The 17,020-nt window shown below is 39.7% G+C and overlaps 2 protein-coding genes across 2 annotated transcripts in view; one reads left to right on the top strand and one right to left on the bottom strand.

Annotated features, from left to right (window-relative positions):
* The window catches only part of KCNIP1 (potassium voltage-gated channel interacting protein 1), a 375,551-nt gene that overhangs the window by 23,519 nt on the left and 335,012 nt on the right, over positions 1-17,020 (top strand). The window lies entirely within an intron of this gene.
* KCNMB1 (potassium calcium-activated channel subfamily M regulatory beta subunit 1) lies at positions 6,602-14,410 on the bottom strand. The gene is made up of 4 exons (XM_082063662.1): positions 14,210-14,410; positions 10,378-10,547; positions 8,670-8,865; positions 6,602-6,910 (listed from the first exon to the last, which is right to left on the bottom strand). Exons 2-4 carry the CDS (start codon positions 10,512-10,514, stop codon positions 6,626-6,628), a joined length of 618 nt encoding a protein of 205 aa, XP_081919788.1. The 5' UTR covers positions 10,515-10,547; positions 14,210-14,410; the 3' UTR covers positions 6,602-6,625.

Here is a 17,020-nt window from a genome sequence, read left to right as displayed (position 1 = left end):
TTCTGCTGAAATCAGCAGTAACAGCACAGCTGACACTTACTTCTCATCGCTGTTGGAAAGGGAATGGCTGTTCCTGGGCTGGTGCCTCAGAACAGAAATGTATATGTGTCCCATGTCTGAGCCAACAGTTCGCTTCACTTTCCTCATCTCCAGTGGCAGACCCGATCATCTAATACACGTTTCTATGCTGAGACCCAAGCCAAGAGGTCCTGTGCCTGAAGCACAAGCAGTAGGACACACTGTATTCATTCAGAAAATGCACAAGCGCCCCTTAGGATGGCAGGTTTTGGAAGACTAAGCCACCTTGTATAAATCAGTTCCTCAGCTTGGGCTGAATGTTTACTTGAGGGCTGTTGGCAGCATATTCTGCTGCTCTGCAAGAGACTCTGGAGTGCAGCACTGCTACAGCTTTACAGAACAAAAGCTGCCAGGAACCATTGCAGTTGGTTGGGAATTTTTGTGCACTGCAAGAATGAGAAAGCTGAGAATGCTCTGTGGCTGCAGGCACAGCATCAGCCCTGCCAGGTTCATTTGATTCTTCCAGTCTAAGTGATTTGCTTGTATGGAGTTATTTGGGCAAGAATCAGACAACAGATAGTACTTCTACCTGACCACAAAAAAAACCCAAATATTTTCTTGAGGTATGGGTGTGTACTTGAATTCGCCTATAGTATTTGCCTATAGTGTGTTGAGTCTCCACGTTAACATGCTACTTCTGAAGAGTAAATGATTGAGCCGTATCATTCAAAAGTTCTGTTCATTGGTGCTATGTCATTGCTCTACTGAAAGCAGCTGAGGAGGCAATGAATTATTTCCTGTTCACTAGTGAGGCATGAAGAACCATTTCAGAGGCTGTAGAGGGGAACGTCAGTAGCTATAAAAGGAACAATGGATACTTTTCAACTTTTTATCTATGAAAAGGCACTAAAACTTTTATAAGCTGTTTTAAAGCTTCTACTAATATATTTATTCAGCTGTCTCAGTGCTGTGTTCTGAATGAATTGCCTGATAGAGAATTTCTCCTACAGATTTAATTTCTCTTGTCACAGTCTATCTGATAAACGTGCATTTGCAGAAGGCTTAGAAAACCAAACCCAGATGCCCCCAAAACAACCATGCAGTTATTCCTTTAGAGGGCTGGCTATTCTTTCATGCCAAGTTGAAGGCAAAAACTTTGATATGATAAGGTCAGAGTTGGAGAAAGAGGAATCTTGATCAGCTCTTGCTGTCATCTCCGTGTCAGCACTGAAGCACATCAGTGCCCTTGCCCATAGGAATTCAATTCTACCTTGATTAGCCAGACATCTCGGTTTTGCGGTTGTAACTCCCTGGTTTTCCAGCCACTGGCACATAAGGATAAAAGGGTGCTGGTTCCCCTACTCCTGTCGTTGGTTTCAGGATCATAAAAAAGAAAATAACATTATGTTTAAGTAAAGGCATCAGTGTTTACTCATACAACAATACCTCTATGTAGCAAGCTTAATATAGTCTTAAAATAAAAAAAAACAAACACTGTAAGGGCAAAACCTGTGGTGCCAAAACACTAGACAGGCCAGATAGTTTATTTACTCACATTGTTCAGAGTTTATTTACTCACACTGTTTATCTGTTTCATCCTAGGTGTGTATTTTATAGGCTGCAGGAGGGACAGACTCTACATTATTCTGGGGATACAAGATTCAGCCATGCTTGTGGGGATTTTCTTCAAAAAAAACAGAGAGTAATTCAATTTCAAGGCCTGTCCAGTCATTATCTTTTTGTCAATCTATATATCACAAGAATACTTGATGTGAGACATTTGTTCATCACAACTATTTCATGAGCCAAGAGGTGGTCATTATTTTCTGTAGACTAGGCTTAAAGTCTGGCCCTGTGGTTTCAGGCTGCTGAGGCTGCCAGCCGTGTGGAATTAGGGGTCATGTGGAGTCTCCAAAAAGAAATCAATATTTCCTTCTGCATTTACTTCAAAAATAAGCATGTCCAATGTTTCGAAATGTTGCAGCGGAGAGAAAATTATGCAGTGCTTTGGTAAACATGATTCTTTTTCTCAACTTTAAGCTTTTTTTGTAAACACCTCTTTAGTACATTGTACTGTCTCATTTGATTTTAAGGCATATGAATAAAATTATTTAAAAACTGCTCAAATAATTTTTATAAGAATGGCCTTGAGTCTGATTGGACTAAACAGCCTGTATTTACTTTATTCAGGCTGTCTTGTTCGAAGTGTGGTACCAATATTTTATTGAAGAGATGGAGCCTTGAAAACAACTCTCTCCCCTGCCCCCCATCTGTAATATTAATCTTGTGTTGTCTTTTTGCTAAAGCTGAAGTATTTTCAGGTGCTCTCTTTACTTGCTCTTGGTGCTGAATGCAGAATAACTTGTTCAGCATGCTGAGACTTTCTGAAAATCTGCCTGGAATTATAAGAGGTAAGAAGTAGAAAGTACCTCTTTAAACAGTAGGTTTTCCTAGATAAGGCAAGCACAGTAAAGTGTATCTAGCAAAGATAATATCAGATTTTTTTTTATTTATTATAGGCAGAAGTATGTGATCAGAGAAAAAAAGGGACATACCTGTGCTGGTTTGGGTACGGCAATGTGTGAATGTTTGTATCCATTTGACAGCTTAATTTCTGTGTAAATGTCATATGGCACTTATAGGGAAAGGAGTGCAGGGTGTAATGAGACTACTTGTATTTATTTAAGCGATGTATAGATATTTTTAGCAAGCTTTGAAAGGACAGCTTATCAGTCCTTCAACTTTGACAAGATTGGTTTTTTTTCATTGCCATTTCTTCTAGTGCAGCATAATAAAAAAAATATACTCTTTAATCTGTATTTCATTATTTTACTTGGCAGTTGAGTGTAGTCACCTCTCTCTGTCTGATCTTTGCTATCTTTTCCCTTTCTGTTGATAATCTTGAGAGTGTGGGGAATAGGGGTCAACAAGAGAAGAACATCTAATGTTGCAACTCCCCAATATAATTTATATTCATCAAAGCTGACAGTGAAGTCTCACAGCAGCACAGAAAATGAAACCTTACTCCAGGAGATCTAAACAACAAAAAACCCTATATGCACTCTTTAACATTCTTACTGTTTGCAAACACTTTAGGGGGGAAAAATAAACTTACCGTTTGCTTGGCAGATCCTCTGTTCCCCTTGAGCTTCTGAGCAACCTGTGAGGTGATTCCCAATGTCACCTTCTGACCGAGAGCAGCTGTGTGCTCATGCGCCAGATGTGTGTCCTGCCTGGGGTCTGGGTGGCAGACCTGCACCCCTGCTGTGTGAACAAGGCAGAACCGCCTCCAATCTATACTTATCATTATTTTTCATCAGTTAAAACCTTTTCTAACTTCAAGCCAGCTTGTACATTTAGACTCATCCACTTAACCTGAAATGCTATTTTTTTTTTTTTTTCTGTTATGGAAATGACCAAAAGCGAAGTATCTTTATTGTTTTGTGTGGCTTCTGAACAGCAAATAGTCTAGAAGACCCCCAGATGGCTTTTTGTGAAGTTTTTCCTCATTGCCTTATTTTAAAAGCAAACAATAACAACACAGGGACAAAACCAAACCCCAAACAAACAAATAAAAAAAAAACCCCACAAAACGTAAAACTAAGGCCAAAGTACCAGTTACTCAGTTGGAAGCTATTTTCTTGTCATGTGCAGTGGGTTAATGCAATGAGTGAGGAATCTTTGGGGACCAGAGCCTTCTCTATGTTAACTGCTGCTTTGAGGACAAGGTAATAAAAATCGCATAAGACAGCAGGATACTTAAATCACGATTGTCAGAAGTAGCCAGAAGGTATTGGTTATTGTTGATGCGCATTAAGAACATGCTGGTGACTCAGGTGGCTTCTTAGTGAAATACTGTTCACCTTCCAACGGTAGAATTACAATAATAATTTACAATTAGAGTATTCATTGTCATCAGGGTCTAAAATCTGTTCTGGTTCTTCTTGTGTTCCTTGGATGTTCCAGTTGACTCAAGCGCTGTTACTGTGGTCTGAGCATCAGTGCTGGTGAAATCTGTTTGTAGTCAAACAGATTGCAAGGGTGAAGTTCATCTCTAGCTGCTTGCACCACCACTTTTCTCCCCCTGGCAGGACTTTCAGTGCTGTGATACATGCTTGATCATCTCCTCTGCCTTGAGATAGTGAGTTGTGTACACCTGTCACTGCTTGTATTGGAGCACTTCTCATACGAAATGTTTTGCTGGATCTCAGAAAAATAGTATTTTATTTATCGATTTATTGTAGACTTGATGGTATAATCCAATAATATTAAAAAACCCCAAACAAGCAAAAACCCCTGAAGGCTCTGTAGCTTCCTTGTGTGCTGCTGTAAGAAGCAGCATGTGTTATTAAAACTCCATACTCTGGTGAATTACAGCTTTTACAGCTGAAAAAGAACAGAAAAATGTCCACAGAAGTTCAGTAGTAGTTCAGGAACCTTGGCACACTGTTAAAATACTTAGTTTCAACTTTAAGAGAAAGTGCAAGTTTGAAGGAAAAAAGAATATTTGTGACTTGAATGCTAAATTATCTCAGAACTGTAGAAAATAATCAGCTCTGTATAGATGGGCAAAGCAGTATTTAAAAACAATAACAGACTTCTCTGGTGCTTGTATGTTTTTTGTGTTAGTTTTCTACATTAAAATATTTGGCTTTCTTGCGCTTAAATCCCCATTTTCATTTGAGTAAAAGAGGAAGCTGAGTTTGAGAGTCCAAAACAATGGAGTTCCCTAATCTGTGGGAGGTTTTTCCCCTGCACCAGCTGTTTTCACTTGGAATATCTCCTGCACAAATGGGAAATGTGACTTTATCAGAGAAAAAAAATGTTGGGAAGTTTTTCTTCTATACTTGTAATGCATACATGTTGGAGGGAACTAACTTTTCATGTAATAAATCAATTTTGGTAGAGGCGAATCTGGACACACAGCTTTCACTCTGAATAAATTTTCATCAGTACAGTGCATTGGCTTCAACAGGTATCCCTCTCTGGTTACTGTATTTTTAAGCAGTTACCATAGTCCTGCCTCACCTTTTGGTGAACTAACAAATCAGAATCTCTTCTCTTTCTCATGCCATTGCTACCAGGGTCAGCCGCACTGTCACTTTGCTGAACGAGACAGGTAGAATCACATATACAGATGCATTTCACCAAAGTGTTTTATCAATATGTAAATTCTTTCTTCTTTCTTGTGGAAATAATTCTTCTCCTACACCTTTTTTTTTTTTTTGTAAGAGCCTCCATTACACTGCCTGAATCTTAACCAGTTCAGCAGGTTATTTTTCCTCTGGTAGATTTCTAGTAAATAACCATCTAGATTGGGCATGTTGAGCAAGTGTTGCTGATGTTAATAACTGCTATTTCCTATCATCCTGGTTGAATTTTGACTTGCTGATCATGATGAAAAGCAAACTCTGACAGTGTTCCATAGTAACGTTGGAAAATGCATATAGTGGGTTAATATTTCAGCCTTCCTATTTTTTATAATCATTGTACTACATTAATGAGAATAACTTTTTTCCACTGAATTTTTGCTGTGGATGATAGTGGTTCATCAGCTGTGTGGGGAAAAAGCCTCTGCTAGTTGTGTCCCAAGTGCCAAATACTGCATGCAGGAAGCATCTTATGTTCCTCCTGTTTCCAGCTGCAATTTGAAAACTCGCTGAGAAAAACAGAGTCATTTTCAGAGAACAGAAAATGTGTCTATATATGATTCAGAGTAGTGCTAAGAGTCTTGGCTCTAGAAACAAGCATGTCTCTATTGTGAAATCTCTTTGTCCTAAGCCTGCAAACTTCTGTGATTCTGGGAGATTAACGCATTTAGTAAGACTTAATAGATTTTTCTACTATATAATTGTGTTATTTATATTGTGACTTTCTTTCCTTAACAGTTTCATCATATATGCCGATGTCAGGCAGGTAGCCTTTCTTGAGTGGCATATTTATTTCAAAGTAAAGCAAAGCAAAGATTTGAGTTAAATACAAAAACTTCTAATATAAGCTTATATTTTGTGCAAATATTTCACTATATGCAATTAGTGTTAGATATTTAGAGTACAAACTTTGTAATATCTGTGTGTATATTTTGTTTTCAGGTGATTTTTTCCCCCTTCCCCAAAAGCAGAGAGATCCATGGTAACAAATATCTCTTTGGACCAAACCAAAACTTCTTTTCTTGACAGATTATATGCCATGAATCCATACTGTATCAGTAACTAAGTATGTAAAGGGTGTGTCTGTCAGTAATGGTGTATATGGATGTGGCTCCAACTGGTCTCAATCAGCCAGAAGATTAGGACCCTGACTAAAAAGTGGAGCAGGAGTTCAGTAGTAAACTTGAATTGTAGTTCTGTAAAGCAACTGTACCTCAGAAAACCCAAGGAAACAATAGACAGTAACTCGGTCTGTGTTCTTAAGAGATATTTTCAGGCATTCCTGGGCATCAATTCTATATTTTGTCCTCATGTAATGTATTGCCATCCATAGTGGGCGCCATGCAGTTTTCTGGAATGCCTGCCCTCGGATTGACATCTAGAGTGTTAAAAAAATCACAAAATGCAGATAAAGACAGGCAGAACAAAGGCACTTGAATATCTTGCAACCCTCTGTGCTAGATATTTATTTTATACTGCCAAGCAGAAAGAACAGAAACATACTGACTAATTTTTACCAGAACAATAATCAGACATCCACCGGTAAACATGAGCGTAGGCCAAAGGAAAGCAAAGAGGAGGCCTTTTGGGGGATAAAGTCTGCTTAAAATGACGTTGGTCTGTGTGCCTCCTGGGTCATAGTAGCACGGGAAAGTCTGGTATTTTTTGAAATTGCTTGCAATTGTTTCTATTCGTGCTTTGACCTCTTTAGAGTTCTCCGACTTGCCTGGGACATACGAGCACTGGAATAAGAAATCAAGGTGATTCATTACAACAGATACTCTAATACAGGGTTTGTAGTTAAGTCAGGTTGAGTAAAACAAACATGCCAGTACTGACAAAACTTTCTGTGGCTTGGCCAGCACCCCTGGAGATTGGGTTGGTTTCCTTATGTCTACAATCCATTTGCCATTCCTCCCTGTTCCCGTCAGTGTCTCTGTGCTCCCAGTTTGCAGATTCACAGGTTGGAGGAATGTTGTTGGAAGCCAATAATATATATGTGCTCAAAATAAAACTGCAGCCTTTGGGCCTGTCACTTCATAAGTGCAGTGCCAAGCTCATATTCCCAACAGAGCTCCTGGGCACCACGGCAGCAAAAATGCATCAGTTGTGCAGAAATTCCCAACTGGCTGCTCCGGGTGCAGAAAACAAAGTGGGTTTGCTGTGCAGCTCAGGAAACCATGGCTGTTGGGGGCTTCCTACTTTTACTGGGAACACAGAACTCTTTTGAGCTGCTGTAATAACGCAAAGTTATTTAGTCTTCACTGGAAATAGTATTAGACTTTGAAGAGCTCATTTTTTGCTGTTGTTGTTAATAAGTTTCTTTTCTGCACTATTATTTTGTATACATAATAATGCATAGGGGTGTTTAGCTGGAAACTGGCCAAGGCATAAATGGGATAGTTCCTGACCTGTAAGCTTATACTTGATGTAACACAAACAACAGGTATGAAATCAGCAAATCACCTCCTCTTGCAGTGAGCAAGATTTTTGTTTCAACCTACAGTGGATAATTTCTGCTTTACCGTTTCATTTTACATAGCTTTTCCTGAGATAGGTGCTACCTTTAAGAAGATGAGAACTTGTAGTCTGAACATGTACGTTTTGGATTCTGTAAGTGCTCTCATCTTGGGCACCTGAGATCTGAATTTCACTTTATCTCTCCTTAGAGAATGTTGAGCTGGAATAAGGCCTCTGAAATACTTGTGATTGTGGAACTGAACCTGACCTTCCTTGGGCCAGTGTACTTGCAGGAGCGCTTCTGGTTGTAAGGGAACAAGCCTAAAAACATTGAGCTCTTTGCTGATTCCCCAGCAGCAATGCTGGCAGAAACAAAAGGATAACACTATACTTTTTTCCCCTTTTGCAATCTTGCAGGCACCTCTAAAGCCAAAAGAATACTGCACACCCACATTTCCATCCCAGCTGTGGTCTGCACTCTTCCTTTGGGGAAGAGATCCATAAAATGACTGATCATCTAAAATTACTGTTTTTTCTCTTCCCTGTCTAAAATGTTCCCCAACAGTATTCTCATTTTCCCTTTCTTGGCTTTCTTTATTCCCTGCTTCATATCACACACCTAAAATGGAACAAAATTGGTATTTGTCCTTTTACTAAGGACAGTTTTTAACTTAAGGTCTCTTCTGTGACAATTCAATAAGCAACTGAGCAACCCACAGTTTATAAAGTATTTCTTACCATCAGTCTTCACCTTGGAGACTTACATATTTTTGAATGTTCATAGATGTTAAGAAATTACACCAACTAAACATGAATATTTAACAAGTATTAACTTAATGTTTGATGTAATGCTCAAAGCAAAATCCAAATCTGTGTAATTTCTGGAATATTTAAAAAAATACCTTGGCCTAACAAACATTAACATGTAAAAGACAAACAACTCCTACACTTACTTTGCCGTTTGGTTTAAAAACAATCTCCCCTTCCCCTCGAAGGTGTTAGATAGCAGCAGGGTGATTATTCAGCCTATATTACGAGTACCTTAGGATTTCTTTCCAGTGTATCTTCAGTCTGGTACAGCATAACGTCTTGTCCTGAGGCTGTCAGGTTAACCCACACCTGCAGACAGGGATAAGGGAAGATATCCTCGTCCTCCGAGCCTTCGCTGTTTGGGCAGAGAACTTTGTCCTTGATGTTGACTTTGAGTACCTTGCACACAGTTTCTGTTGTCCAAACACTACAAAAACAAAAGAGAAGTTTTGAAATGCATTAGCAGCATCTGCTAGGAGTCGCGTGCTGGAGATGCATGTGTGCCAGGCACAGGTGATGGCACAGCTGGAGTGCACATCTGGATATCGCAGCTGCATGGTCCCAGCATGATGAGCTCTGCCCATCCCAGGCTGATGAAGGGCTGCTCTGGGCAGCAGGGCAGGAAAGCACTTGTTGTTGTTGTTGTTCGTTACACCTTCTGTGGTGTGAAGTCGGATTTTAACTCCATCTGTTCATCAGTGACAAGTATTATTGAAGGAAGAAAAATTGCTATGGATTTAATATTTGGTAGTAAATATTTGCAAGTGCAGTACACTAGTAGAGCCTGACATTATTTGAAATCTGGCTTAGCATAGCAGAACTTCCTATTTCTCAGAAATATGTAATTCAATAACTCACAGAACTCAGATTGTTTCCCATGTTTTTCCCCTCTTTTCCTTTCCTTTTCTTCATTACATGGACCTTTTGCATGAAGATGCAGCAGGATTTTGTCTGGCAGAAGTTAATTTTTTGCTGTTACTTTTCTCAAAAGTTACTCTTTTATTATTGAAACCACAGCAAGCTTTTGCTTACAGCAATACACTTTGGTGGCAAAAAAACCCTCATAAATAGTCTCACTTCAGTTCGTAAGAAACTAGTCTTTTAACATGTAAATGTCTCTTGGCATGTAATGAGGAGACTGGAAGATATATCTAAAATAAATGTGAATTACTCTGTTTTAAAGGTAATGTTTTTCAAACACTTTTGAGTTTAAAGATGCTCTTAAGGAGAATGAGGTGGATGTACTTGCTTTCTACATCAATCTTCAGGCATGAAAAATTGAGCTGAATTCTTTGTCTTGTTTCTTTGTGTGGGGTTTTTTTTCAAATTGATTTTGTATGTGGAGGCAGAACTTGCAGAATGCAATAAAAATGTGCATAATAGTAACTTGTTCAGCAGTCAACGTATTCTTCAACATTTGCTGTGGTAGACGGGCCTGTTGAAGGTGATAGTTGAGTGTGATGGTCAATTTGGAGATCAGATAGAGATTCTTGGATAAACAATTTTACCATGACTTCTGTTGCCCAAGTTTTTATCGTTTTATTAAAACAACACACCCTCCTTGCTGCACATGGAAAAGTGCTTTTTTTTTTTCTTCTTTTATGCAAGACTTAGCTTTCCATTATCTAGCTTTGATAAGCATGTCTGGTTTTTGTTTAACATGTTTCTGTAGTAAATGTTTCAGTTTAGTCTGTTCTCATTCTAGCCCTGAGGATGATCATTCTCTTTCTTGTGCTTACCTGTAAATGGCTGATGACTTCTTGCCTCACTTTTTTCTTTCTCTTTTCAGTCTTAAATTCTTATGAACTCTTCAAGAACATATTGTTTACTTATTGTATTATGCACTAACATTTACTTTTGGCACCGCTTTAGTAACTGTATTTGATGCTGAAAGGGAAAAGAAATAGCTCTGTATTCATAACCAAATGGCTTTTGTTACCTTTTAGTGTAGAAAGGCACAATGGTGATCCCAATAAAAAAGTACATCATCATGGAGCAGGCGACCATGCCCAGTCCCAGGCACAGGGCTCTTGTCTCCCCTCGCTTCTGTGCAGTCACCAGCTTTTTTGCCAACATAACTGAGAGTTGTGAAATCTGAACAATCTCTTCCTGGTATGAAAAAAAATACAGAAAGGAAAAGGTAAATATGAGTAGCATCAGTTACAATTATCACAGTTGTGTAACACATTTCTGAAATATAATGTATTTCAAGGAGGAACAGTCCCATTTTGGTAAAAAAAGCTACAGTTTAAAAAACGTTACTGTTTTTTTAATCAGTAGACTCCTTTTTTTACTTTCTGATAATTACCATATAGTACTTTAAAGTGTGTGTGTGGAGGCTAAGGGATGGGGTAGGAAAACCTGCTTATTTTGGGGGAGAGTTCTGTTACCAACCTGGTTGTGCAGCTTGGGCGGAAGGGAAAATGGAATAAAGGAGCAACATCTGTCCTGGAGCACGAGCCCTGAGACCGTGTGGTACCTGAGTGGTAGTTCCTTATAACACAGGGGGAAACTAAGCAAAAATCTGTGTTGTTAGTGAGAAATTCTTACGTGCAGTAACTGTGATAAATCCTTAATTAGTTCTGTGGGAAAATGAAAAAAGGAGAGATTGATACTGCTACCATGACTTGTGGAAAACATTTAGTGGTCTGGTGCTATAAATCTCTTGTTTTAGATAAACCATATTGTTTACAGGGCTGTCCCAGTTATGCTGAGAAATAGTGGGGTAATCAGACCCCTTGGTACATGGAAAACAAGAACTGTGGGACTATTAACCAATGAATTAATAGGAAATGTTATTGCTCTACCAGTTTGTTTGAATGTCAGCCACATACACAGCAGAAATATCAGTAAGCACATCCTTCCTAATAATCTTAAACTGCCAGACTGCTGCTTTAAGACAAATAAGGAATTTGTTTGTGTAAACTGGAAATTTTCCCAAGTGGCCAAGAGGTTTTCCCAGTACTGTGCGCTGTGTTGTTCCCCATCCCGACACCAAGCGGGCTGCTGGGTGATCCTGTTTGCCTCTGCTCCCCCAGTTCAGGTGTCTGCTCTGCCCCAGAGAGAATAAGGACATATGAATTATGCAGAAAATGTTAACAAGAAAGATTGGTCTAAAAATATCTCACCAAGTGCCTCTATAAACATAAAAAAATAACTGCCTCGGTGTTCAGGCAGTGTAAATCAGAGGTGCTCATGTCACTGTTGTGTTGCTGCACCAGATTAGCTGTAAATGCAGTCCCTAAAACACATACTTCCTGCTGCATTGTTTTTATGCTTTAAAATTTAGAAGACTAGAAAAATCTGTATTGCTATTTCATGCATGTGTAGAATTATGTAAGAGGAAACCCAAATCAGTGAAGGAAACTCCATGTGCTTGGATTTTCTCCTTTCATATACAAATATTCTTATGTTCTTGTGCTGAAGATCCTGTGTTTTTTGGCTCTCAAGACAGAGGAATGCTACATGCATAGAGAAAAATATTTATTTGGAATTTCCCCATTCTTTAAAAGGTTAATTTTTTTTTTTAAGATTAAAAATTCGTCAGTGTCCTAGCTCTGTCGAGTGTATCAGGAAGAATGTTGAAAGAAGTAATTATTTCCTGTGGCAAAATCATTACGTCTTTGAAAAATGAAGCACTGTAGAGTTCTTGATTGGCTCAGGAAGTCTCGGAATGTATTTGAATTGGAAGATGTTTAAGTACATAATGTGGGTTTTAGTCTGGCCTTCAAGAGCAGATCTAAATGTATCTTTGGCACTGATGATTGTGGGGTGCCTCTGTAATTATTAGGAAAATATAAGCTCCAAATCTTTTCATAATGTTTCCTCTCTGTAATCTTCTTCAGTCTAGTTAAATTATACAATACATTAGCTGTGCAGTTTCAATGTATAATCACTGCACTGACAGCTGCTGGTGATAATCCTAGGGATGCCATCTGCTCAGGTTTGGAATAGAGTCCTCTGCTTTGATGAGTAGACACGTTTGGTACTCGGTGGGGAGGCTCTGTCTACTCCTCCCTGTCTCTCAAGGGCTTTCCAGTGCTGTGACTGTGGTCAGTTCAGCTGGGAATCTCTCTCCTGGGCTGTTCAGGCTGCTCTGAATTTGGGTACAGCAGTATTGATAGCACTGCAGAATTCATTGCATTTGCTGAAGAAAGAGTGCTAAACCCTTCTCTCAAGCTTAAATTGGGAATAAATATTAACAATGAGCTAGTCATTCTTTTTGAGCTGGTTTATCCTACGCCATATGGTGAATTTTCAGTGAGCGTTTATGTATTGCTCCAGATGAGTATCAAGTGCTAATACTACATCACACCAGAAAAGTGGTGCAAGTCATCCGCATCTCTAAAGTGATGAGGAGCTTTTAAACAAGCCTGAACCCTTTCATCCCTAATGCCTCTGCATACAAAATAACCATTTGCTTTCTCCTGTCTGTGCCAATTTAATAGTCACCTTATTTTATTCTGGACACACCTTGTGTGGATAAAACTTGCTGGCTTTGCTGGGTGTGTAGGAGCAGCATAGTGTTCATTGCCAGGTACTTTGTGAAGCAGAAGGCAATCATAAGTTTCACATCCATAAATATGAGCTCTGCCCTGATTGTGCTACTGTGACAGAGCTGCACACCTTACATATTTACTACTGTCTCCGAGTAGAATTAGTTTGATCGCTCACACTTGCCTACCTGCTTCCATAAGTATTTTAACACTGCTTAGATAATTCTTCCTTTCTGTTTCAATCCTGCCCTCATCCTTTTCTTATCACCTGCCCCACTGCTCACACCCAGCCCTGAAGTCCAAACTGCATTTGTGTTGGCACTTGCTCCCCCACACACACCCTCCATCTCCTCCTCGAGCATTTATGTGCGTTTCTTGCTGGTCAGCTCTGCCAGGGGTGCAGGGGCCAGGGAACATCAGTTTTGTTCATTGCAAATCGATAAGAACTCATTACTTAAAAAGCATTCTGTGCATCTGGGACCACAAATCCTGTGTGTGATACAGAATGAGGTGATGTTAAACCTCAGTGGAAATGTGCACAGGAGATTCTGCCATGTACTCATGCAGCTCTCTTGGGTACCTGAAGCACCAATATTTTGACTGTGTAAAATGATTCAACTACATTCATTTTGTGAAATACACTGTATCATTTTGCTTTACTAATGAACTGTTTACCTGATGTGACACTCAAGTGAATTAAATAAATTAGCTTTTTTGTTTAAAAACCTATGCAGTGGTTTAAGAGCAATTGTTAGCTTTTAAACCTGCTAGTTCTTATAAAAAGTTTCTTGTTCAGTTCAGCACTTCTGAAGTTTTTTCTAGAGTGCTTCTTTTGGATCCTGTGCACCGCAGGGCTGTGCACAATAAATCCGTTTTAGAGTAGTTTTGAGGGAAGCCTGAAAGAGTTGCGGTGCCTGGTTCTTCTCTTAGACAAGCACAGCCCCTGAAGGAATGCTGAACACCCAAAGCCATGAAACTCCCAAGACATGCATTTACCATTTACATGTATAAAAGCTTTGATCTCACATGGGCTGCAGACTACTAAGATTCTGTTGTTTGTGAAAACATTACCTTTGCTAATAATTCTGACAATTATCAGATTGATTCCAGTTGAGAGAGAACAACACAAGTTTTCTGTAGCATGGGGGTTACCTGGGCTGTCCTCCGGAGTGCTGCAAGTCAGTAAGAGTGTTGCTTCCAAAACCTCTGTACTTTTTAAAACCCGAAACTATTGCATGCTCCTGAGGAAAAACAGTTGATTAAAAATATACTTACTGTTTTGGGTGAAAAGCTGCTTTCTCCGATGGAAAAACTTCTGTTGCGTTACACGCTTGGGATAGTAGTGGAACTTAGTGCCGAAGGGATTTTTGTTTTTTTTTTTTTTCCTTTCCTGTATTTCTCTTGGTTTGCTTTGCTGTGGCTGAACTCCTAACTTAGCCTCCCCTATTCTGAAGCTTTCTGTAACCATAAATGGTAAGGTATGAAAGAGCACTGTCCTTTTTGAGATTAATTGCTGAAAACCAGGAAGCCACAATAGCAAGACCAACTACAGCTGAAGAGACTGAGTGTTCTTGTATCCCAGGGCCCCTTTAGCATGTATCCCAGCGGATCTGTCTAAGCTGTGGCCCTGCTCCTTTTGTACAGCTCTCTAGAAATCTTGATAGGTCTTTTGAATAAGATTTAAGGAATTTATTGTATCAGTGACCAGTGGTATTGATTCTTAATGCCTAAGCTATTACCAGCTGTTTGTGAATGAGTTGTTGCAAGTAATTTTGGTCATTTGGATGCCACAGATGCTAAAATTTTTTACTGTATATCAGAGTCTTATAGACAAGAACAAAGAATCCATCAGCCATAAATACCTGAGTGTCCAGCATGCTCCTCTAGCCAAAAAGCCAAGTCTGATTCTGGGACATATAAACAGATGACTCCTAGCACAGAGGTTCAGAAAAGAGTTTTTGTTGGTTGGTTTTGAGAGAGAAAGAGAGAGAGGGAAGCTTTTATTGGGAAACTAAAGGAACTGAAATGAGTTAATCCAGTAAAAGCATTAAGAGTTCTGAGCACTGTAAACAAGGGTAGGATCCCCTCTACCCTGTTTTGGTATCTAAGAATTAGCTGTTTCAGCCTGAGCTGATCTTCCAGGCTTGCTTTTGGTATGAGTTTTCAAGTTGGCTTGTTCAGAGAGTTCATGCTGTCTGAAGATAACAGATGAAACTCCCCCAAAAGGACATTTTCTATTATTATTGATGCAGAAGAGAGCACACACAGCTAACTTGGATTCAGAAAACTGTCTGTTAGGCATTTAAAGCTGAGTAAGATGAAGCCTGCTACCATGATCTAGATTGGAAAGATTTATGACCATAGTCATTTTTTAATATTTGAGAAGTGATGTAGCTAAATTTAAAGAATGACATTTGAAGGTTGGAAAAAGAGCCTGATGAACAAAACGTGTTTCCAGATAAAACATTATTCGGTTGGGTGGAGTTTTCTATCATGTTTTGATACTTAGGTAAAAAAGACCAGATATTTCAAAGATGCAGGCTCTGGCTCAAACAGAAGCCATGACTTTCATGATTAACTTATTAAAAATGATTTTGGGGCTGTGTGATTCAGGAGTCAAGGTAAAAGCCGAGGTAACCCCTGCCCACTGAAATTCACGAATCTCCAAATCTAGCTGTCTCTTGTGCCTGCTCTCCTTAACTGCCATGCCTAATACACACGAATCCATTTTTAGCCGTTGCACTAAGGAGTTCTACTGCAAGGTGAACACAAAATTTGTGGATTCCACAGGCAAAACAGAGATGACATCTTCAGAGTTCCTCAGGGCGCTGAAGGAGGCGGTGGCAGAGTGCTTTGGCTCACTTGGGGGTGCACGGGTGATTTATTGGAACGGACAGAAGCTGCGCTTCACGTCTGGTGCCACACACCTTCTCCCTGTTTCTTTTCCTCTCACATACGCTGCAGATGTGCAAGTCCAGGTGGCTACTGGCTATGGGAACCAACCTAATCAAATAGCCAGGGTGTGCTAAATGGAGATGCTGTGCTGATACCCACTTCTCACCGTGGGATGTTTGGAGGTGCCGCTGACACGCACCTAGCAATGTGCATGCGTGAGAGCTGTATCAATAGCAAACTAAATGTTTGTTGTGTTATAAACTGTAATTCTGTATTACAGTCTAAAACAGCCTCACAGTGACCCAGAGAGAGGGTGTGGGGTCACTGCTGGACAGACTGAGCTCCTGAGCGCTCTCTGAGTACAAGGGGCAGAACAAACCAAGGCCAGTTTAGGGTTGGTTGGGGCTAAAGGCAGCAGCCCCTCCTGGTCTAACATCCTTTTGCAAATACCAGCTTCTAGCCAAAATAAAGAGTTTTGCAGGGGCCTTCCCAAGGTTTGCTTGAGGTGCTGTTTTAATGTTTGATCCCTGACTATAATTGGGGGAAGAAAGAGGGAAGAAATTGTCAGAGTAGGCTTTTCTGAACTTCAAATACTCTATTTTGAATCTGAACAAGTTTCTTTTCAATGTCATGCTTCCCACTTGTTTTATTCCATTGTATTAAACCCTTTGGCTAAGGCCAAAATAAATTAAATTTGAGGGATAGTTTTCCCATGGTTCTTTAAAAAATGAGCAATGCTTCAACTTGGAAAAAGCTGCTGTGCCTGTAAGTTAGTGAAGTATCTACACTTTAAATTATTATTCTCCTGAACTGCAAGAAGCTATCAGACACAGAGAATTAAGATAAATATTTCTGAGGAGTTATTTTCTCTGTAAGTGCTAGTGAAAGGAAAAAGTGTGGGAGAAGAATCCATGTGGCTCTGAAAGAGAAATTGTGTAAACATTAGTATACAAGGATTGTAGCTCTATTTTGTAACTAAAAATATGAAGAGACTGTAAACATGACAGCAGTGGTGAGGGAAAAGGGTTTCTGGTGTTTATTTGCTGTACACCCTGTAGTGAGCATTCAAACCCTTGCCTTTGCACCATTTGTACTGCAGAATGCTTTGTGCCAGGGCCTGGCCATGGCAGGGGTGTGTTAGTTCAGGGGACTCTTAACTCTCCCAGAGGATCCAACTGACTTTGCTGTGAT

The sequence above is a fragment of the Streptopelia decaocto genome (genome assembly GCF_964273445.1).
Source record: "Streptopelia decaocto genome assembly, chromosome: 12".
Lineage (NCBI taxonomy): Eukaryota > Metazoa > Chordata > Aves > Columbiformes > Columbidae > Streptopelia > Streptopelia decaocto.
The sequence above is the reverse complement of the archived record's forward strand: the minus strand, read 5'-3'. Positions and strand labels throughout refer to the sequence as shown.

Excerpts from the sequence above, each read along its gene's own strand:
- KCNMB1 (XM_082063662.1), bottom strand. The coding sequence starts at position 10,514 with ATGTTGGCAAAAAAGCTGGTGACTGCACAGAAGCGAGGGGAGACAAGA. Across the intron at positions 8,866-10,377 it reads GTGCCTTTCTACACTAAAAG|TGTTTGGACAACAGAAACTG; the intron begins GTAACAAAAGCC and ends TTGTTTTTGTAG. Across the intron at positions 6,911-8,669 it reads CACTGGAAAGAAATCCTAAG|TGCTCGTATGTCCCAGGCAA; the intron begins GTACTCGTAATA and ends TTCTTATTCCAG.